General features: G+C 33.6%; 2 protein-coding genes across 3 annotated transcripts; both read right to left on the reverse strand.

Annotated features, from left to right (window-relative positions):
- Nucleotides 1–384: 384 nt before the first annotated feature.
- Nucleotides 385–11303, reverse strand: LOC145204052 (vesicle-fusing ATPase-like). 2 transcript variants are annotated; one of them, XM_080076468.1, is made up of 20 exons: nt 11253–11303; nt 10625–10736; nt 10214–10313; nt 9905–9944; nt 9646–9812; nt 9136–9280; nt 8953–9058; nt 8293–8446; nt 8135–8230; nt 7616–7781; nt 6763–6837; nt 5745–5932; nt 4632–4727; nt 4102–4212; nt 3487–3666; nt 3115–3181; nt 2832–2911; nt 1988–2122; nt 1358–1527; nt 385–1127 (listed from the first exon to the last, which is right to left on the reverse strand). In XM_080076468.1, exons 2-20 carry the CDS (start codon nt 10705–10707, stop codon nt 1118–1120), a joined length of 2169 nt encoding a protein of 722 aa, XP_079932594.1. In that variant the 5' UTR covers nt 10708–10736; nt 11253–11303; the 3' UTR covers nt 385–1117. The 2 variants fall into 2 exon arrangements, with proteins under 2 accessions (XP_079932594.1, XP_079932593.1); XM_080076467.1 differs by lacking the exon at nt 11253–11303 and having other exon boundaries at nt 10625–10871.
- Nucleotides 11304–11535: 232 nt separating this feature from the next.
- LOC145204051 (endoplasmic reticulum disulfide reductase DNAJC10-like) lies at nt 11536–23804 on the reverse strand. Its single transcript, XM_080076466.1, has 19 exons — nt 23472–23804; nt 22941–23106; nt 22469–22519; nt 22104–22186; nt 21706–21840; nt 20342–20413; nt 19869–20039; nt 19058–19291; nt 18383–18493; nt 17942–18065; nt 17255–17394; nt 16695–16808; nt 16379–16480; nt 15890–16045; nt 15153–15352; nt 14548–14698; nt 12985–13137; nt 12727–12819; nt 11536–12298 (listed from the first exon to the last, which is right to left on the reverse strand). Exons 1-19 carry the CDS (start codon nt 23649–23651, stop codon nt 12287–12289), a joined length of 2448 nt encoding a protein of 815 aa, XP_079932592.1. The 5' UTR covers nt 23652–23804; the 3' UTR covers nt 11536–12286.
- Between the last annotated feature and the right edge of the window lie 131 nt (nt 23805–23935).

Raw genomic sequence — 23935 nt, forward strand, 5'->3', positions numbered from 1 at the left:
AAGTTAAACCGTTAGTGACCTGGTTATTGCTGTTTGCAAAATTATCTATCGACCAAATTAGCTAAGTTACATGAATTTTCTTGGCATACGTGCTCCCCGAGTGCATAGTGAGCAATATTGTGCTCAACATACGTTTTAACGTACCTGGACGTCCACACATATGAGTAACATTATATGCGCCCTCAACCTGTCGTAATGTTTTCAATCAGATAACAATATGGTTGATTCCAGTGGTGAGATTCAGCCTGTTCTGTAAAATTTTATGAGATCAGGGAACCGGTTTTGTAACCGAACCAAAATATGACTTTTGTGATAGAACCGGCTGACAAAAAAAGTGAATCCCACCACTGGTTGATTCGTAGTCGAAATGACAAAACCACCAACTTATGGAAACAATATTTTATTGCACAGTCTACAAGTAAATCGTGATATCTATAGAAACCAATACGATTGAAAAAACAAACGAACGAACGACGACATACCTATACAATTTTAAATATTTGAAACTCGAAGACGTACTTGCTTTTGTAAACAATGACTAATGCTGGACCTTTTTGAATAATTCCAAGGACTGAAAATGAGGTATGTCATTTAAAGTCCCAGTTGACAATTTCAAAATAATACATTAAAAAAGATTATTTGTCTAATTTGAAATCAAAAGCAAAATTACATCATGCGTTTCTTTATGTTGCCAAACTGTTCCGTAAATTCTGCTATTTGTTTTACACAACAAAAAAATTCTACCACGAATATGAAAACTCCAGCAAGTAACTAGTGGGGTTTTAGCAGATGTGGAAACATGTTGGATTAAATTAGACAACAAACGTGGATAGCAGAAACATCACTTAACAAAAATGCACCTCCATTAAATACTCAACCAACACAATGAATTTCAAGAAAACTTTTTCCCAGTCTCTTGTAGGACCTCTCAAACCAAGAATGAAATTTGTTCAAACAAACAATAATTCCAAATATTGGTGTTCATTTGAGTTAAAAATTATTTCGTTTTGTTGCAACATTGAATTTTTTCCATTGGTTGGTGCTTTATATTTTAAAATCACAAATTTCCAAAATGACAAAAATTATTTTTTGATTCAGCTGTTCTTTGAGTAATGCTCTACTGCATCCTGCAAAAAAACAATAACAATAAAGTTTTTTTTTAGAATTTACAAACAATATTTTGAAATACATTTTGTCTTTTAGTGCTTAAACTATTTTGCATAGATTTTTGTTTTATTTTTTGCTCTCCAATTCTAATGACGAGAAGTGAGTACCTTGGTTAAATAGCACTGGTCTATATATATACTCCAAACAAACATTTTCCATGACTTATTTATAATAGAAATCATACACCTACCCTCCTTCATCTTCGAGAAGTGCAATAAAAGTTGGAACTCTCATATTATCTTCAGCTTGTTCTGCGGTTCCAACCATTCGGATCAGTGACTTAATACCAACCCACAGTTTACGACCAGACAGACTTCTCTTAATGGATGATCTCTCCTCAGTGGTGAAAGCATCAAGAGACTGTGAAAAGAAACAGGTGTCTGAGTTGTTGTTTCTAGTTGTCACAAATAGTAAAGCAAATACAAAGAACTGTGCGGTTTTAAAGATTTTGAAGAAATAAACAAGTCAACATATTTGTCTAAAAACAATGTTTCGACACATCTTATGTCATTTTCAAATGAATACAAATATAATGGCTGGTCTGTTTCTTGTCAAATACAAAAAAATATAGAAACAAATTTCATGTCAACTAATAATAATGAGTTACATTGAGTTTATTTGCAAAATCTTCTGTGGAAGTGTCGATAATTGAAAAAGGAAAGTTTGGGTTCTAAAAAAACTTTATAGGTTTATGAATAGGTGCATTTCCCTCCATTTACTTGTAGCTTTACGTACAATTAACAAGTTGTTAAATACTATGTTTGCCAAAAAATTGGACTTTTTTTTATCTTTCATAACAATAATATTTGCTTAAGCATACCTCTAAAGCATGCATGACTTCTGACTCATTAGATAGACATTTTATATGAATATGTGAATCAAACGATTTATCCATTCCCATTTCATGTATCACATCTCGATTGCTGGACGTTGCAATGACAAGAAGGCGGCGACCCTGCAATTTATTACATTTTTTGCTTTTAATTCTTCAAGTAAATAATTCATTACATTTCCATGTGTAGATCTATGGTTAAATGGCATTCAGGTTTAGGCATCAATAATTATTATTAATTGATTAATTTAATCATAAAATTTACAAATTTTGCAGTGTGAATTTTATGTGAATGCAAAATAAACATAACAACAGATAGACCATACATAAAAAGTTTAACAAAATAGAAAATTAGAACAACTTGGTTTATATTAAAAACAAAAATAACACAATAAAACGTTTAACTATCAATTTTGACACTAAAATACATGTTCATACAGTTGTTGAACACAAGTAAACTAAACAAAAATAAAAAAAAATGAAATGTTTAACAATGGTGGCAATAGACACTATTTAGTGTCAATAGCAGCTAATTTTTTTGTACAATAAAACTGCTGGCGAAAGCAATTTTTACTGAAAGTGTGAACCTGAAAAAAGCCAAAATAAATAAAGGGATAATTTGCCTAAATTCGAGAAATTGGCATTCTTTTACATCAGCTAAATACCCAACAGAGATTGCATGAATGATTTATAACTGCAGTATGACACAGGTCACAGTTGAGGCACACTCATGTGCTAATCCTGGCTCATTAGGCCACAGTTTTTCATTAATAATAGACAAGACGAGTTAATAATGCATATGTGCGTATTTGTGTAATCGTAGACTACTTACCAGGGGTGGAAGGTTTTTACAAAGAACCATCATGGCTTGTGTGACGATGTTGGAGAATCTAGGTCCAATCGGGTTGTATTCTGAATAATGAGAAGATGATAATGTTTTTTTGAGTCATGAAGACAAATCCCACTTTACTGTGCTTTATTACAACAAAATTTTCAAAATTAGTGAGATTTCTATGGTGGTGTAAAGTTTAGTTACAACCAAGTTTTTCGTATGAACCCATGAGCAACCCTGATAATTTTTTTTCAAATAGTCTTTAAAATAATATTCCACTCACCAATCAGTTTTTCGATGTCGTCAATAACAACACAACTTAATTGTGATTTGTATGCATCATCAAACACCTGAAATAAGAAAATATGATTTCTGATTTTCTCAAGGCCTTAAAATTTTAAACAGTTTAAAGCCAAAAGCAAATAAGTTTATGTTGATGAAAACTAACTAAACCTTGCAGAAAAAATATATTTCGAACTTTTCATTTTTAAGCCTTAATTTTATTTTTGTCTCTTTACAAATTAAATTTGACAGCAAAACAACCAACAAAACCACCAGGGGAACTTGAATTATTTAATGTCTTTACCCCCAAGTAAACAACTATCAAGTCAATATTTGCATTTTACTCAGCTGCATCCTTCGCCACAAAACCCACCTTCTTTAAATGCTGACATTTAGCTGACTCAGAAAATCCGACCAGATTTCCGGGGGAGCAAATCTTCAAGAAGGGGAATCCTGAATCGACAGCTATCCTCGTTGCGAGTGCAGTTTTACCCGATCCTACTGCACCAGTAAGTAATACACTAACCAGTGGTGTCTTGTCACTGTTTCGAACCTGGTTCACCACAACAAATTAGTTGTTATTTCTTTTCATTAACAAAGGTCTGCAAATTTTCGACAATTTTATTATAAATTGATATGGTATCCGATTTTTGTATGACTGAACTGTAACGAAATTTAATGTTTGTCATATTATTTAAAAAAATAATAATACAAGTTGTAAAAAAGGATTTTGCAGTTTTTACTGCACAAAGCCTCTTCTATATTGATTTTTGATTGTATTTTTGATTTTGATTGATTTTTGATCTTTCCATTGTTTTAATTATGTTACATTTGTCCGACAAATGTTTTCATTATGAACAAGCATGTCTCCAACAATACTTCTATTCAGACTACTTAAGACTGGGTTAAGTACTTGTGTAAGCGACAAAATTCTAAATTTAAAACTTTGTAATACATCCTGTCAATAAAGACTCGCAATCTATTTTACCTGATTGACAAGTAAACTTCCACTTTTCAATGTTTCCTCTACAGGTGAACCCCACATAAGTATTCCATTCCTCATGTACCTTTCTACGTCTTCTTCTTTAGAGCCATAAGCCTGTGGTGTAATGTAATACAAGTTAGTACATGAAAATCTTACTATTAACATGGAAAGCCATTGGCTGGACTAAATATGTTTCTTACTGCATTAACTGCAGTTCTGGATCAAAACTAAAACTCATTTTAAAGGCACATTTGGTTTATAAAAGCATTGACACAAACAAATAACTTCATAACTTAAAGCATATTTGTTATTATTATTTCTTGTTTGTCTTTATATTGCCATTGTAGACAATTAAAATGTTTTGTATATTTTATTAATGTGTAGTTGTTTATCATATCTAATATTGCATGCATGTTTTTCTAATCCATTAACTGCAGGTATAGGCAATTTAGGAAAATTTCAATGATGTGCAACTGGTTTGTGAAAATACATTGACCAACAACAAACAGTTTTGCAATGATTTTGTCACTTACCGGTTTTATATCATTTTCTAAACCCGCCATAAAATCAGCTCTGCAAACTTGCAATGCATCGATCGTATCAAGGTTCACTTCAACTTTGCTGCCAGCCTGTAAAACATAGATTCACACATTGCATCATGAGGACAAATGTTATTAGCAAGTTTGTGTCAATAATTCCAGGCCAGATAGCAGTGAAACCTCAATGCATTTCCATGTGCAGTTACCATAATTTTCCAAGTATAGTGCGCCCCCGTGCATAATACGCACCCTAAAAATGGCATGTCGATGCTGGAAAAAAGCCTGTACCCATGTATAATACGCACCCAAATTTTTACTCTTAAATCCGTAAACGTAAAATTATTTCAGAAAAAAGATCATCTTTTGAAACAACCGGATGTTATTCTGCCGGTCAGTATCACTGTGCATGCGCTCGCAAACTCGATAGCGAAAAATGTTTAGGATTTGTGTAGGGTACATCGTGACAGCAAACGAGATCTTACTGGTCGCGTTCAAGCGGAACCGATCTTAATACTAGCAGAGAACATTTTTATTTTTAAAACACAAATGAAGTTCAATATGTATCAGATTAAAATACATAAAAATCAGAATAATTAAATTCAAACTTATATACAAAATTTTAGTTCGATCTGTTGCATATCGGCAATGATATCACCCCATTTACGTTGTCGCTAAATGGGCAGTGTGCAGTATTTGACAATAACACACCATCAAGGATTGCACCATCGCATCAAACGATGTGTCGTCAATTATGAATTTTACTGACTAAGTGTGTTGGGCAGGATGGCTAAATGTGATGCGCGATTGACAACAAACAAGAAGAAAGGTCGGATTTCAAGTTTTATTTAGAGGCAGATTTTCTTCAAAAATTGCTGTACCCATGCATAATGCGCACCCTAGATTTTAGGACAATAAATTAATTAAATTTTGCGCATTATACACGGAAAATTACGGTAACTGTTGACCAGTGATGCGGCTATAGAGCAGGTGCCATGAACAAGGGCTTGCCCAATCTCAAGTATTATACTGTTTTATGCCTTAAAGTAACTAGATTTGTGGACATCCATAAAACAAGTACAAAATGAGCACTTTAATACTTAAGCATACCTTAGTATGACGAACAAATGCACAAGACTGAGCTGCACCAACTAAACCAGCCAGTTCAGCACCACTGAAGTTTTTGGTAAGGTTTGCGATTTCATTTAAATTCACATCGTCAGCTAGCTTCTGTGATTCAATCATCTTCTCGGAGTGAATGCGGAGAATTTCAAGTCTTCCCTTCTCATCAGGAAGCCCTGTAAAATGTACATCTCATTTGTAAACAGAAAATTTGCTCTTAAGGGAAAAACTGTAAATTTCATTCCTGTCTTTACAAATTACAATGAACTTTTTAAAGCAATTGTTTAGAAGCATTTGGTTGATTGTTTAGAGTAAAAAAATTACAATGACGAAAAAATCACAAAAAATTAGCTGAACAAAGTTGGTGTTTATTCACATAACAACGCCTAACCCTTAAAACAATTTAATTTTCAATGAGAGACAATCTTGTGGGTCAAAAATGTAAGAATGATATATACAGAGGGAAACAATTTGTAAGAAAATGACTGGTAAAAAACTAACTTTTTGTACTATATATACAATTACCAAGTTCACAGACAAAGGATATTTAAAGTTGTAGCATTGGACATCTCCAACAAAAACTTATGTTTGTATTCAAGTTTGTGTTTTCATTGCTTTGGGATCGAAACAACAGACCTCACTACAATAAACAAAGCTATGAAACCAAAGGCCAGTATGATGAATTGATTTTTGTGGCACACAATGGATCCAAAGGAATTATTGACGTTTTGCACCAACTTCAAAATCAATATCTTTTCTGGTACATTAGGCTTATTGCTACTCATTCTGCATTCTAGAAATCTATGTTGGTGACATAGGAAACTGCAAAATTATACTAGGTGGTATGAGACAAATAAAAAAACTAATAAAATATGAATGAACTAAAATGTTTGCAATTTTGTGAATTGCTTAGAATAATTTCACAGCACATACTTGCCTAACAGTTTATACAAATGTTCGTCTCATACAAATTTCATGCTGAGGGCTCATTGCATCAAAAGCTTACCAATTTCCTTCTTAACTTCTAATCTGCCAGGTCTTAACAAGGCATCATCGATAAGATCCGGCCTATTTGTCATTCCTAAAAAATATAAAAAAACATATATGGATAACAAGATCAAATATAAAAAAGAGTTAGCAAGTTAGATTACTACAGTCTAAGTAGGCGTTAATATATTAAAAATTTATTCAACATTTTTTACCCCATAAATTGAATTGTAAACTGTCTGTTGTGTCAGCGGAAAGGCATAAACATTTTTTAACGACAGTGTAATAGGTGATAGAATGGTCATGCATAGGGATGTGCCAAAACTGCAAATGTTCTGTTTGGTCGAGCACCGAGCATCTCACGTTAATGCTCGGTGCTCGGCCGAGCATGCTCGGTGCATTATGACGTCACAAAAAATCCCCTTTCTACATTTTAGCTCTACAAGGCCTCTTACGTCACCAGCGGTGTATTAAGCTGTTACAGGCCTCAGAAGTACACGTTTTTCCACAATCTAATACATTTGAAAATTCATTTGTTTTTGTTCATAGACACCCATTCGAACACTAGTTTCGTATGTTAGCAGGGCATGAATATGCAAATTTAATGCTCGGGTCAGTTTGTGCAACTGCTCGGCCGAGCACCGAGCATCAAAAATAGCGATGCTCGGTACCGAGTACTCGGGTTCTGGCTCGGCTCGGCGCATCCCTAGTCATGCATGTGACCAATTGATTTTGTTAAGAGCCATGTGCCTTTTAAACTGTGCAGTATAAAAAATTCTCTGATCATATAACAGCTAATTTTTCAAAGTCAACTAAAAAGACCATATTTCATCATAAAATCGTTGTTTAGTAACAAATATTAATCTTTTTACCAATCACAAGAATGTTGTTAAGTGGTTCAACTCCATCAATTTTCGACAGCAACTGGTTGACGACAGTATCATGAACACCGGATGCGCCCTGTACACTTCCACGCTGTTTACAGATTGCATCAATTTCATCAAAAATGATAATATGTAAACCACTGTTGAGTCCCAACTGCAACAACATGAAACTTTGTGTTTAACCAAAGCAAACTCTTATTGCAGAGGTTTTGGAAGGTATATCTCAAGAGACCATTTTTTGGAAAAGCAAGTTTGGTGTTCATAAACAATGTGAGCCTAAGTTTTATTTTAGGATTGTAGAACAAGTAAGAGCAAATAAAAAGGTGATTCGCTCTGTCATATAATTATATTTGGGGAAAATGAAACAGAGACCAAAAAATATAATTAAAACACAATGGTTATATTTTATTTTTTTAGATTATCTATAAACTTTATACCTTTTTTTGTTCCTCCTATTTTTAATTTCGTATTTTTTTAACTGATATATGAACATTGTGAACATCATACCTTTTTTTGTTCCTCCTCTGCAGCTTCAAACAGCTTTCTAATATTTGATTCTGATTCACCGACATATTTGTTTAAGATTTCTGGTCCATTTACAATCTACATCACATTGGAATCATTTAAATTAAATACGTTTTACTTATATGGGTGTCAGATGTTACCTGTGGTTCTCTTGCACTAAGCATTTTACCGATCTGTCGAGCCATCAAAGTTTTTCCACAACCAGGAGGTCCGTGAAGCAAAATACCTTTGACGTGTTTTGCTCCCATTTGCTCGATGACATCAGATGGCAAAACTCGAGAAGCAAATGCTCGTCTGAACAAAAACAAACAAGTTGAGTAATTATGTATAAAGTTGATGTTAGAATTTAGACAGGCCAAACAAACTTGCCAGGTGAAGAGTTCAAATAATTTTTCCAAAGATGGTAAGTTTCTATTGAAGGATCTAATTATTTTTCTTTTCAAATAATTGGTTAGCAGATTATTACAGGAAAAAGGTACAAATTTCAGTTTATTTTTGCATTGTTTTTGTCTAGTTTAAATAAATGTTTTGACTAAAATCCTGAAAAAAGCACTAAACAGTTTAAAGTAAAGATTGCTAACAAGACATTTAACCAGTGGTGGGATTCAGTCGGTTCGCACCGGTTCTTTAGAACTGTCTCACGAAATTTTATGAGATCAGCGAACTGACTGACAAAATATTGAATCCCACCACAGCATTTAACCAACCAAATCTACCAGCACAAAGCCATGCAGGCATTCAGCTGCAGTTTGCACATCTGTTATACCTCTGTTAAATCTACCTTAACCTGTTATACCTACCTAAAAATTTCTGTAAATTCATCATCCAAACCTCCAATGCCAAGCTTTCGAAAGTCAAAATCTGGATTGATAATATTTCCTCGGCCTGCACGACTTCTCGATTTACCTGTTAACAGACAGATGTGTTGTGTGTTCTCCCTGGAGCTAAAGTCAATTTAAAGAACCCATAAATTGTGGCCTTACCTGTTAAAGTGATGGGTGACTCTGGAGAAGATTCAAAAATGATTTTAGTAGATTTGTTTGTAACACCAACATTTTTGTGAGGAGAATTTACTTTCATTGATTTAATTGAAAACAACAAATGGGTGCTTTGGAAAATGTACAGAAACTGCAAACAACAAGGTTTTTTAGTCGTCATAATGATCAATGTAATTCAATGAGCATTTAAAAATGGTTTTCAAATCTGTTTATTGGCAACAAGCAGTGGTGGGATTCAGTTGGTTCACACCAGTTCTATAGAACTGTCTCATAAAATTTTATGAGATCAGTGAACCGGTTTGCATTACTGGTTACTGTCAATGGACTTTATGTAACAGACCTGGCTGAAAAATATGTCTTTTGGGAAAGAACCGGCTGACAAAAAATATAAATCCCACCCCTGGCAACAACCATAGCGTTCACAATAGATTAAAAAACATCAAGGCATAAACAGTAAAGCATTTGGAAACAGGCATGATACAAAGTTACACTAACCTGTTGCGAAATCATGACAGAATGATTAAAGTGGGCAAACTGCTTGAGAAAATAACTTGACATGTCGTCAGTGTTGAACGACAGTTTGTTGTTGGCATTTTGTGCACGAAAGAAATCTACTGTAATCGTCAATTCTTCCACATCAGGGAATTTCGAGCAATTGGAAACTGAAAACAAATGAAGATTTTTAAAACTTATCTGATATTTTCTGTTTATTTTACACAATTGAGGTTAAAGAAATTATGAGCATTTTTCTTACCTTTGATTTTCTGGCCGATGCCAAGATATGCCCACTTTCTCTATAAAAACATTTTATTGCTTATTATTATTTATTTCTATACAAATCGTAGCAAAAACAAAATCTAGAAGAAAAACTCATTGTTGATTTGGATTTTTCCACAATTTTTTTACTGCATTCCAATTAAATTGTTATACAATTGCCAAACCCTAAAACAAAATTGAAACAACAAACCCCCACCAAAAAAATAACATTTTTTGTGTGCATGAACTAAGAAGTTATTTGTAACAAATTAACATTTAAATAAGCTAAAACAATAATTTTACAAACCTGTATAGCTGAGAACCCCATACTTTCTGGTGCCATTGCATCATTAGGATATGTTGTGAATACAAATTTCTCGTTTCGACCATTTTCAACAAGAACATGTCTGCAAATGAACACATGCATTAACTTTTCTTTGTACCAAGACTTGCTTTTACTCGACAAGAAACTCGTGCATTTTAGGACTTAGCTTTACTTAAAAGTTGAAAGTGACTTGATTAATAAGACTTGTTTACCAAAACTGGTTACTTTATGAAGAAGTATTTACATAAGCAATCCACCAAATATAAGAACTACATTTCACTAATAATTGAGATTTATTAAAAAAAAATGAGACCAACTGTCACAAGACGAGATACATTAAAATCAGTCACAAATATGGGATATTGTATCACACATTTTCCACATTAAACTTACCTGCTGCTTTCACTTGAACTGACAATAACGCAGTTTGTCATTGATAAGTCGTTGCTTGGACATTTTGCAACAGTGTAGCTCATTTTTGTTCGGAGCAATTTAGATCTCAACTCTAAAATATAACTTGTAGAAACTTTGCTATAGAATTAGTTTACACCACAGTTTTCGGGTCTAGTGTACAAAACAATCGCATTACAGTTTTTCCTGCTTGTTTTAACAAAGACAGAAAATTATATTCCTATTTCATAAAGCTTTCGTCTCGTGAACAGAGTGAACACTGAACATCGCTTTCGTATTCGATCAATAAAAGCTCAACCAATTCGATTTCTATTTTTAGTGACTCCACCTAAAACTTCAATATCTCAGAATACACAAACATTTGAGAAGGATTTTAAATATTTTTGACGCCTGAAAAAGCTTGCATAGGCGGTGTAACGGAATAGGTCTTATTTTTTGACCTTTTTAACATTATTATAGGACTAAAGGAAACAAAAATTTAAAATTATGACAGCTTTATTTACGTCATGTAAATGTGCTTGGCAGCCCAAAAATCAAAACATAGCTTCACTCAATTTGCATTTTAGTACATAAAAAACTTTCACTGTCGCAAAAGTATATAAAATTTCACCTGGACTCCAATTGTAGGCTTTGCCGTTGCACCAATGCTACTGATATGGCTTTCGACACAAACATCACATTTTATAAGGGGAAAATATCGGTGGTTTCCCCTGCAAGGCATATCAAATCGTTCAGTTTTGTACACGTGTCACATATTACGCCTCGCCTCTTTTTGTTGTTGGCAACACAAAACTAAAGCTAGCTCTTGCAACTTTTAAAAATAGAAATCTATGTTGTCACTATTCTAAATATATCACACTTCTTTAACACTATCATAAGAAAATGCAACAAGCAAAAATCATAACCGTTTATTTTGCATTTGAAACTTTCAACAAGTTTGTAAACTACAGAACAAATTTAACACATCATTTATGAAACAAGCACAATTGTGTATAAACCACAACTTGAATGTCAAAATTTTTTGAATTATCAAGTAAATAGCAAAATTTTGTCACTTAAACAGTAATGTATTTGTTATGACTTTAGGTTCAAATCGAAATTTTTAACCATAACCAGGCATCCTAATGTAACTTTTTGCACAATAAGTGTTGATTAATTTACACCACCAACAAAAAAATAACTTCAAAAAAGTATTCAACACCAAAAAAATGTGCTTCAATCATAGCAAAAGTGTTAAGTAGTTTCGCTTCGTCTTGACTTAATAAAGCTCAAACAATCTGCAGGGTGTAACATAATTGCCCAATGTGTAACACATACATTCTTCAAGTGAAATAGGCACATTGTGTATCAAGTAGGTACTAAAGAACTTTCCAAGTGTAACACAGATAAATAAAGTTCAGAAAAAAGTAACAATTTAAACACGAGTAAATTGGAAGCAGAAAAATAGTTCTATTTCTGTGTTATTGCAAATAAACATCAATTGTTTTGTCATAAGGCAACATTAGACATACATATTAAACTATTGCAGCTTCAGACATTTCCTAGATATTTTCCATCCAAAGTTTAATCAACTGTGCAAATACAAGTGGTGTTTGTTGTTGCTTAACAGTTGTGAGAATTGGACAAAGTCATTGGGAATGCTGGTTATAACTCGTCCTGCACAAGAAAACAAACAAATACATTAATATTCTAAACTTTGCATTTAAATCCCAAATTGCGAGACATTCACTTTCTTGAGACCCCCTGTTATTTAACGCCTTGCAACGATGGTGTAGTTGCAGTGCATCAAATTTTTTTTTTAATTTTTGAAGCAATGTATAACAATTTAATGTTGCACAGCTATTTCTGGCTTGGTGATTGTTTCAGTGCTATTGTGCCCCTATATTTTCCTTCATCAAACAAAACTCAATAAAAAATACCACTGTCCGCTGTAATATGGCACATTTTGCACGTTTTTTTGAAACCAGGTTTTCACATATTAAGCAATTCGGCTATTTGTAATTGTAACTTCTTGTTACATATCATGACAAGTTTGAAAATTACAAAAACGGGTTTATAAAAAGATTTTATGTGATAAACATTACCTTTTCCTTCTTCTTGGACTTTTGTTTCTTTGCTTCTTTCGTTTCATATTGTTTCATTTGACTTTCAATGATCCTTTGTATTTCATTTGGGTCCTTAAAAATTGTTTACAAATTACAAACAATATAAGGTACATTTGCCTAGCAACCCGTTTAAACACTAGTTGCAGCTGAAGTAAACATGATCAATTTGGTGCAAGAAAAATAAAAATCCAGTGGTTTTTTGATATGTCATAATTTTGTTGACTTATTTGGACTTACTTGTGTACGTATGGATTCCTTCCCTGGTCTTGAAGAACCCGATTTTGGTGGATAAAACTGTATTGTGGGATAAGCTCTTACCCCATTTTTACTACAAATCGATGGCATACTTTGGCAATCAATCTTTCCAAATTTTACTCGATCTGTGAATTTCTGCAACAAAACACACAGTAGATGCCAGAAGCGGATTTTACAATGTTTTGATTTTGAAAGTACTTTTACTATTATATTTTATTTGTATACACCCATATGTGACCACAATCTATACAAAATACAATAATTTTTTTTTTTTGTTTTCCATATGCAATTTTAACTAGAAGGGTGGCTTAGCACATATTGCCCTTGCATATACACTATAACCTATTTTAAAACATGAATATATTTCCTATGCTTATTTTGTATTGGGTCCCATATTAGCCATCGTCTTTTATAACTTTAAGTCGTTTCTGCAGGCAAAAACTCATGGGTCCCCACACATGCAAAGTTGAAAATAATGCAATTCAAGAGATAACCATGAGAAAGTCGGGTGTTGTAAGGTAAAACACAGTGATCGGCACTGGGCTTAAATAATAATACTATGTAGAATACAAACTATAAAATTAGATTCACCCCAGATATTGTTTGAAGTATGTCCTATTTAACGTTTTAAAAAACTGACCCATTTTAGGGGGCTAGTAGGGCAACTAATTGGGTTCGACACACAAACTAAAAAATATATAAAAACCACAATGACTCAATCAATAGTACTGCAAAATTTCGGCCCAATCCGCCAATGTTTAAAATTTTGACCATTAGAGGTGTTTTGAGCAACAACCGTTACTGTTTCTGACGTCATAGGGCTGTTAACAAGCCCCTAACTGCCATGGCGCAAAAACGACCACCAAGCAACCCACCAACGAGCAACATACAACTGGTTGCCCTTGTAACACTATTGCTCCAAAGAAATCTTTCGTTTGTGGTGCCCAGTAACATACAAATACGTTTTACACTTTAGGGGCTTGTGGGGTAAATGTTAGGACTACAGGGTTGAACACAACAATCGACACCTATAAATGGCATACTATACAAGAAATCCAAATTTCAGCCAATTCTGAAACTGTTTAAAAACTCACCCATTTTAGGAGGCTAGCGGGGTAAATACTGGGGTTATCAACAAAAACAAAGTGGGATGCACATCTACATGAATATATCTACCATCTGTGTAAATTTCAGCCAAATCCATCAAACATTTGATGGAAAAACGAGTCGGACAAACTTCCGGGAAAAAATACCTATTTTAGGGGGCTAGCGGGGTAAATACTGGGGTTATCAACAAAAACAAAGTGGGATGCACATCTACATAACTATATCTACCATCTGTGTAAATTTCAGCCAAATCCATCAAACATTTGATGGAAAAACGAGTCGGACAAACTTTGGGAAGAAAAAAAAAGGAAGAAAAAAACACAAAAAAAAACAAACAATTCGAGTAAAATCAATATGTGAAGGGGATCCTTCCCTGAAGGGGACCCATAATAATTTCTCTACATTTGCATTCCAATATAGTAGTGTGACAATACTTACGAATGACAGCATCATGAATTTTGGTGCAAAAGCATGACAGTGACCACACCAGGGCGTGAAAAAATCCAACAACCATGCACTTTTATCTTTTGGTTGCCCGTTGTTGTCAAAATCGCTGTATGACATCGTCACAACACCATTTGGAACATTCCTATAATGCAAAAATTAAAATGACAAATAGCATTGTTGAAAAGTTGAAAAAAATGGTTTGAACTGTGCAGCCGAGCTTTCAAATTCTTAGCTACTTTTTATAGTTATTATGCTGGAATAGGTTAATTATAGTTGACCAATATCTTTTATATCCCCCCTTAAATAAGAGAATGAAAAAAATATAAATCATAATAAGTCATTTGCACAGCAATGAATCAATGTTCTTTGGGTATTTTTAGTTATCAAACTGGACAGGTTAATTTTAGTTCACAATTATCTTATATGCCTGCTTAACTGACATAATAAAGAACATAAGTCTAAATGCCTCTTACAGCAATGAATCATTTTTCAGTCTCGATGGCTTCCTACAATACATGAAATATTAAAAGTTTTCCAAAACATGTATTTGCTTGTCTCATGCTCATGAACAATTTAATCCCTCCTCAGTGACTTACTCTAGTGCCCAAGCTGCGAGTGAGTGGGCTTGTCGGTTCCACCCTTCATAAGTGTCATACACTGGGTTCGAGTGTTCGTTTTTCTTCGATGGGTAGAGTCGAATCTCGGGGTACGAGTCGACCAATTGTTTCTTGCAAAAGCTCGAATGACCTGCTTTTGCACAATCAACTGCTCCAACTTTTATCACACCAGCCAACATCTGTAAAAATGTGGACATGTTAAACAAAAGAATGTGATATTTTCTCCACATTGCATAAGCGAAAGCAGTAAAATATCATTTTCCTGTACATCAGGGGTGTGCAACAGGCAGCCCGCGGGCCACAATCCGGCCCGCCAAGCTATTTAGTGTGGCCCTCACCAACACACTAATTCAAAGAAAAATGTAATTCTACTGGAAATTTTGTAAATTTTTCCACTAGTTTTTGGTAAATCTCCTAAGCTGCTATACTGTATGTAACAAGTATAAGCTAAACCAGAGTCTTCTGACTGGTGGGCCATATAGCAGTTTGCAAGTACTTCACCGAATGTGACATAATAATTCCCTTTGTCTAGGAACAATTGTTTTGTTGTGAATGCCAGTGTTGCAGTGAAACTCTATATGTTTCAGAAAATAAATGTATTAATACTTTGGCAGAATTGCAAATTTATTGTGTCTACAAAATCACAAGTCTTTCACAGTGTCCAAGGCTTACTGATACAACGCAACAAGTTAAATTGTAAAAACCCTGTTTTGTACCTTCGACATTTTTCTCCAATCTGGCAGCATGGCACGACATGGTCCACACCAGTTGGCATAGAAATCAACTACCCATGTGACACCTGGTTCCCTCCGCTGGACTAAAGCTTCGAAAGTTTTGGGTGTGAGATGTTCATAAGGTGGGTTGATTAAATCCTTCAGATGAAACAAGAGATTTTACACTCATAATTAAAAAAGTGATTGTAAAAAAAATGCAACATAATTTATTTACCACATATAAGATTTTAAAAGTGACATTTTGATTTTTTGAAATACCAACGAAAGCTGTTCAACTAAATATTTTTACAATTTAATGGATGTTCTAAATAACAACAGTTGTTGCCATTATTGTCAAGTTGGTATTTCATGATTAATGTTTCAAAATTTATCAGGCATTAACATGGTTTTTAGCTCAATAACCACTTGAGTTGTGCTACTACTGTTACACATACCTTGTTCAAATTAATAAAACACAAATTAACAACATACCTGAACAAACTGCGAAATTCCATGCGAGTTATGATGTCCTGTGTATTCGGTGATGATTGAATTATTAAAGAGCATTGTGGTGGGGTAAGAATGAATTCCAAACTGTCAAAAGAAAAAAATATCTTTGTTAACGCATCAAGCCAATAAATGATAAGCTGCAGAGAGTGCACACTGTTTTGACATCCAGCTGCACTGATGAGACCTTATAGGTCGAAAGAGTGTGCACTGTCTGCAGCTTTTAAACTGTCGTTCCTTTTGAATTGTGACACACAAAAAATATATTTCATGTGACAAATCAAATCTATACAAAACTTACTTCACTACAAACAGCTTGGAAGTTAGTGCAGTCAATTGTCCCAAAGTTGATGCTGTTTAAACTTTGTGAGGCTTTTCTAAGTTCGGGAAGAAGCGCTTTGCATGGAGGGCACCACTGAAATGTATGTGTAATAATTAAGGTATACAGTTAAACCACCAAAAATACACACTGAAAAATGAACGTCTTGTTTTATTCACAGTATGCCAGGTCTATTGAAGGCATTATACCGAATCAGCCGGTCACAAAGCATTCCCACATGGCAAGCAACAGGCTGGAAACATCTAGCCTGAGGTGGAATTCGAACCCACGACTGGAGCGTTGTTGGACTTTTGCTCAACAAACTGAGCTACACATGCTTATTGTTTTAAATAATTCCCATGCATGCAATAGTATTATTTTACTGATATGCCTCAATTTGGAAATCTTATTAACCTTTTCTGAACAGAATATTAAAACCATGAACACAGATATCAAGGTGTTACCTAACGCAGTTTAGTTTAATTACTATAAAGCGTGAATAAGGACTTTTTTTAGTATGTACTGCAAATGTCATAACTTACTGGGGCAAAGAAGTCAACGAACCACGGTTTATCATTTTCCACCATCATTCCATCTTTAAAGTGGGATGGATTCAGTGTGTGAAGTCGAGCCTTTGAACTTTCCTGTGCGAACATGCTCAGTTCTGCAACACTTGGTCGGCCTGGAAACAAATGTAAGCTGTTTTTGTCCTATGATATATTATTAGTGGGGTAATATTTATTGCTAGGATCAGTGGACATTCATTCGTTTTGGGAATTTCTTGAAGCAATTTTTAAGTGGAAAATTTTAGCTGTTCACAATAAATATCTTTCTCGATAATGAATAATTAAGAAGCAAATGTCTCGTAAATACAAAAACTGTGGGACCACTATATCCATTGCAAGGAAAAACTGCGGGCCCACAATATCCATTGCTTGGCCCGTCTCTCGCAGGGAAAAACGGGCCAAGTGCTGAGCCAAGCGGGCCAAGTGGGCCCGCAGTTTTAGACGAGACCCCTCATTCAACAGTTTTTTGCTGGAACTGCTGGATGAGCAATGCTTACATACATTATTCCTGGCAGCAACAGCTTATTTACTATTCAGTCATATTAGTATTTATTATTCAGTCACTAACATTGATTAAAAGTATTGTTGTTAGACTCTATCTAAATGTAAAAACAGTTTATACCAGTGCATAGACAGATAAAAGTAACTTGCGAACTAAGTTACCATGATAAACTTCAAAGTCTGATATTCCCTTTCCTTTAAACACAAGCGTTGAATCTTGTGAAATGTGGAATTTTTCGTTGCACCACGGTTCGCTAAAACAATCGATCTTCACAACAGAAATTCTCTGCACACACAAACATCAAAACATTATTTGAACAAAAATCTATGTTGGGTCTGTAAGTATGTTTATGACAACACCAAGTAATATTTTAACAAATTTATGAATCTGTAGTATTTGATGAATGCCCGTGTCTGCGACTACATAACATTTTAAAACAGAATTATAGCAACTTCAACTTGCTAAGATTTTTTGTGTACTCCACTGAAATATTCAACTTAAAGATGGATTACAGTCTGGAATTTAGTGAGCAATTAAATGCAATTTCTTTCTAATCAGAGACTTTTGCATGTGAAGAAAAAGTCATTACAGAGTCTACTTACATGATCTTGTAATAACTTTGGTAACTTCTTCAAACTGGTTTCTTTTTGGTCAGCTTGGGAATCTTCAGAAAATTCCAGAAACACAAGGGCTGGCTTGTTCTTTACATGTTTCTTAAAACCAAAAGAAAAACTTAATTCAGAGGTATATTTTAAACAACATTAATAGTGTGAAAATAGATGGTGGTAATCCCTAAAAAAGTTGCTCTTCTACCACAAACAGGAACTTGTGATCAAAACAGGAAGTCAACGTCCATTTTCTGTTTCGTTGGGAAGTCCAACAATCTATTGTTTAAATAGGTTTGCTATTGTTGTGGGTAAAACACCCAGACTAAGTTTTCTACAGTTGCTTAACTTTCACTTGGAGTAAAAGTAAAAAGACACAAACAATAGCTCCAATGACAACTCAAATAACCTAGAAAAGTCATTTTTGTACATCTTATCTTTACCAAACTGCAAAGGATAAAAAATATTTTTTTGTGTAGCTTTGCAAGATAAAAGCTTTTAAAAAAAACTCTTATATATATATATTGCTTATTTTGCCATTAACTTAAAGATATCATATTGTTTTGAAATTTCTCATGCAGCAAATATGCATATTAGTTTGGGATTTAGGATGAAAAGATGCAAAATTATGCAAAACTTATTTTCTGCAAAAAACTGTTCTAAAATTTTTACCTCAAGTTTTTGTTGCGAAACACTGTTTAAGCCTGGAACCAGTTTCTCCATAAATTCAGTGTGGATTTCCTTTGCATCGAGTGATTGGAAATAATGGACGTCGCTCTCATCCGTTGGTTCAGGGAATTTGCCGACAGCAAAATGGTAAACCCCTGATTTTTTTGTGACGTTCGCTCCTCTACATATTTCCGGAGATGAGCCACAATCAACTGAGCCAACATTAGCAAGACCGCTCTGCATAAAATGGTAATATTTTTAACATATTTTTTTCTGTTTTAGAGACATTTGTACTGTGCAATACATAGACCAGTGGTCCCAACTGGAAAAAAATTAAAGCTTTGGAGGAATTTACTTTTGTTAAATGCGGTTTTGTAAGTAGACCAGATGCTATGGGAATACAACCTGTGAAGTTGACAAAAACAATCAATTTTAAATAATCTTTGTATGGTTTAGCATCTACTATTTAGTCATTGGGGAGGAATGAAAATGTTTCGAATAGTTAAGGGAGGAATTCGTGGACAAAGGTTGGGAACCTCTGGCATAAACCACAGGCCTTTCTGGAAAATCTTTTGCATTTCTGATTTGTGAATAGAGCACCACGTTAGATTTATTTTAGTGTCTTGTGTTACAAAATAAACCTAAAATGATAAAACTTGTATTATTAACTAAGTACTGCAACCAAATAAAACACTGTTTTTGCCCAAAGCAAACCTCATTGACAAACATTCAAAATTTCGTTTGATAAAATTTTTAATTTTTTGACAAAAGAATTTAATATTGTTTTATCATTCCCTATTTTACTAATGTTTACCATTAAACCAGCAATCTTTCGTCTAGTGATTCGTGATGGACAGTCACCCTCAATTTCATCATCATCTTCGTAGGATGAATCAGTTTCGCTTCTACAAAATGAAACGACCCACGGAAGTTTGGGTTTCTCTGCAATCTCTACTTCGATGTTGCTATCCCACAAATCAACAACCTACATAGAAATCATAAACAACTTTAGTTAACGACATAACTGCTAAAAAACTTATATTTTTAAAGTTAAGAAGCTAATATTTTTAGCAACCTTATTTACCAATTTCTTGTCAAAAGTTTTATGACTTTATTGCATGATAACCAGTCAAAAACACCCATTTAAATACTGAACTACTATTGTATCTGCAGCATTGTAATTTGATACAATTACGATCCATCTAAAATGCAAATAGCCAGTGATTTTTTAAACAATGTGTTTGTCATTCCTGACAGAGAAACAGGAAATTTTACAAACGAACAAACCTCCACGTTGACATGTTCCATCACAAATCGCGTCAAATCCTTTTTGCTCCTGTCACCTTGGTATTTTACAGGCTACAAAATAAAATGAAAAAAATAATTCAACAAATCATTAATCTGATTTCTGCATGTTTAAATTGCAGTTACATGCGTTAATATTTTTTTTATATGACAGATGGGCTACAAAGCAATGGTTCTTAACCCTTTTACATTCACTACAAACAATAGCTTTATATTTTCCTAAAATAATTGATTGTTAAACCAGAGGGTTATGATAACTGAAAACCGCTGCTGGTTAGGGATGCTTTTCATATTTTGGGTGTCAAATTAATTTAAAGGTCATGGGTTCACCTCTTGTTTTGGTTTGTACAACATTAAATTAGGAAATGAAGTCACACGCTGCTTCAGACAAAGGAAGCGGTTTCTTCCTGAGAAATAAAAAGCCACAGCATGCAAAAACAAAACATGCAAATTAAAACCACCGACAAAATTGCAACATTTTAAAACATGCAAATTAAGTTTAATGGTAAAAAACGACCAAATAAACAGAAAAAGTGACATGTTTTATACTTCAAACGTTTTGGCAAAAGCTCATGCCATGATCAGATTAAAAATGTAAACAAAGATTGAACAAAAATAGCAAAGCTGAAAAAAGTTCAGTAAAACAAAAACATGATGTATATATCAAATTATAAAATACATTTAAAGGAATTAGATTGCTTCTTAAGATAAAAATGGTTCAAGTTTACAAAAGCACCTGAGCATTCAACCGCGGCAATGTTGATAAAGCCTGACAATTCGCTAGCAAACGACCTCCACTGGAAAAGAAACATGCAACACAAAAATCAAAAACATGCACAAACAAGTAAAAAAATCACTTACAAAGTGGAAAAAGGGATAACTGAAATTTTGTATCTTTCTGCATTTGCAGGTTCTTTTTTTTTTTATTAAGTACCGTCTTTATTTTTCTATAGGCTGTACTGCACCCTTCAATAAGATTCAAATCAAACTAATATAGATTCATTCTGTTCCAAAACATGTCTTCGCATAATTTTCTAAAATTGACGGATTCCTTATGACTTTTAGCCTAATACACACACTGTAGTATTTGCACCTTGCTGACAGAAAAAATCATTTGCTAAACTTCACAAAATTCAAATCTGTTCACACTTCGCTACAAAATCTTTCTGGCAGAAACAGTTATACTCATATGCAAAACTTCTGAACCAGAAACAAATTCATCTGGAACCAAAAAGCAATTAAAACTCAAATCAAATCATGCAAATTTCTTCATGCAAACAACATGCACTGATTCACTGCAAGCTTGCCTCTCATGCTTGGCATAGAAACCTGTTTTCCTGTCTTACCCTTTCATTTTTAACAAACAGAACGAGGGACGGGTAACTACGAATGCCGTTGTTACTGCAGATCCAGTGGTTGTCATGACAATTGACTGCTCCAATATTCACGACTCCACTAAATTCTTCGGCAAATTTTCTCCACTGTTTGGTAAATAGAATGGTAATAAATTTAAAAACAGATTTAAGGCCCAATAAATAGCATAATAAAACATTATTTTTTATGTCCAATAAAAATCACCAAACATAGAAAGTTTTTTTTTAGAAACTTTTGAATGTTCTCTATTAGGGAAAGGCATATTTGTTATTAGTATTAAAGTTTTATAATAATAATTTAGCTTTTAAAAATCAATTTTAATTAATAAATTTTTAGCGAAACATATATATATATATATTAACAAGGTTACCGTTGGGGCAAGTTGGTGGCAATGGGAGCATCTTGGCGAATAAAAGTTTACAAACCACACTTCGCCTGAATGTATTGAAGCCTCTGCAAAAACAAGAGTTTTATTTTTAAAACAGCAGATGTAAAAATGAAACCACCAGCCACAAGTGTCATTATGACTTTATTGAACTCTTTATAGCAGCAGTAGTAGATTGTTTACATCAAAACAATGTTTTGTACAATATATTTTTGTCAAAGTCAGCCTTTGCAAAAACAAGAGTTTCAATTTTAAAATAGTATAAGTTTGAACTCATCACAGAAGCAGTAGTAAATAGTTTGCAACAACAATGTAATCACTTTATACAATTTATTTAGACAAACTCATACCAAAATCTCCCCCATCCAAAGTGACTACCTCAGGATCATCATCATAAATACCTGCAAAAACAAAATGTGATTGAAAGATTTTTAGGTAACTCTGAATTTAATACAAATGTCTTGATGCAGGTTCTGAAGAATTGCTCGTTGCCAATGAATATACCTTATTTTATTTTAACGTTGTAAACTGAATATCCTTGCAAAACACCATTATACTTTGTAAATATTGTGACATGTAAAAAGCAAGCATTGCCTGTTATTAAAATGAAGCGGTTGTTTGTTTCATTCAAAGCTTGCAAATCTCAACCCTAGAAGATCAATTAAATCAGGTCAAAAAGTGCTGCCCCAACCAATATAATTGGGTTTAGTATTAAACAATTTATGTTGAGGTTTGGCTGGTGCATGTTTTCTTTGTGAAACTTTGTTATCTTTTTTGACACATAAATAATGTTGAAATAAATCCTATAACTTCTCAAATTACCAAATTCGTCTCTGTAGTAATTGTAACTTTCATATCTTCCACCCCGTTTGTCATCTTTAAGCCCCTCCTCTCCATATTTATCATATTTCTTTCGCATTTCTTCATCTTTCAGCACTTCGTAAATTTCGTTAATCCTCACAAATTTATTGTGTGCTTCTGGATCATTCTATTACACAAAAATAAAATTAGTTACAGACTTGCATATACATAGAATTTTTACTTTTTGTAAATCAAAGTTGACTTATTAATAAGATTTTGTTGCAAAAAAAGCACAGGACTGCAATGATTCAAGTTCATTAATTTATGACTGTAGAAAATTTAGGAGTAAAAACACTAAATCAACAGCAGTAAAAATGTGTTTTTTACTCTAAAATTTCTTTAAAGTTGCTGCAATACTTTTTGTGCATTTTCATTATTTTTATTTTTGTAGTGCATACAGAACAAATATATAAATTGTTTATGATGGTCAAAATAATTTAAAAAAATGTAAACCCCAAATGTCCTGTCCTAAAAAAAACGATTATTACTCACAATGTTTTTGTCAGGGTGCATAGTCAGTGCTAGCTTTTTAAACGCTTTCCTAATTTCCTTGTTGGTTGCATCCTTTGTGATTCCTAGAACTTCGTAGAAATCTTTTTCCGCTAGTAATTGCACCGCACAATTACTTAACAGAAGCCAAGCAATGCAGGTATAAAGTTGGTATTTTATCATTTTTACCACTCCAATCCAAAAGTTTCTGTATTTTCACCCAATATTTTGAATTTTTTGCTGGTGCCGGCGAATTTTCTCGCAACTGTTACGTGTACTTCAACAATTACACGTTGACGTTGCGCTTTTTTCTCGGAACAGGGGATGTTTTTGTTCACTACCGCCTCTTGTGGAGAAATTAACTAAATGACCGGCAAAAAAATATGATATTTTTTGCGTGACAATAAACAAATTTTTAACACAACTCAAACCATAAGTATGTAATTTTCATATAGCTTTGTGTAACA

This window comes from Phallusia mammillata, chromosome 8 (genome assembly GCF_965637545.1).
Source record: "Phallusia mammillata chromosome 8, kaPhaMamm4.hap1.1, whole genome shotgun sequence".
NCBI classification, from domain to species: Eukaryota; Metazoa; Chordata; class Ascidiacea; order Phlebobranchia; family Ascidiidae; genus Phallusia; species Phallusia mammillata.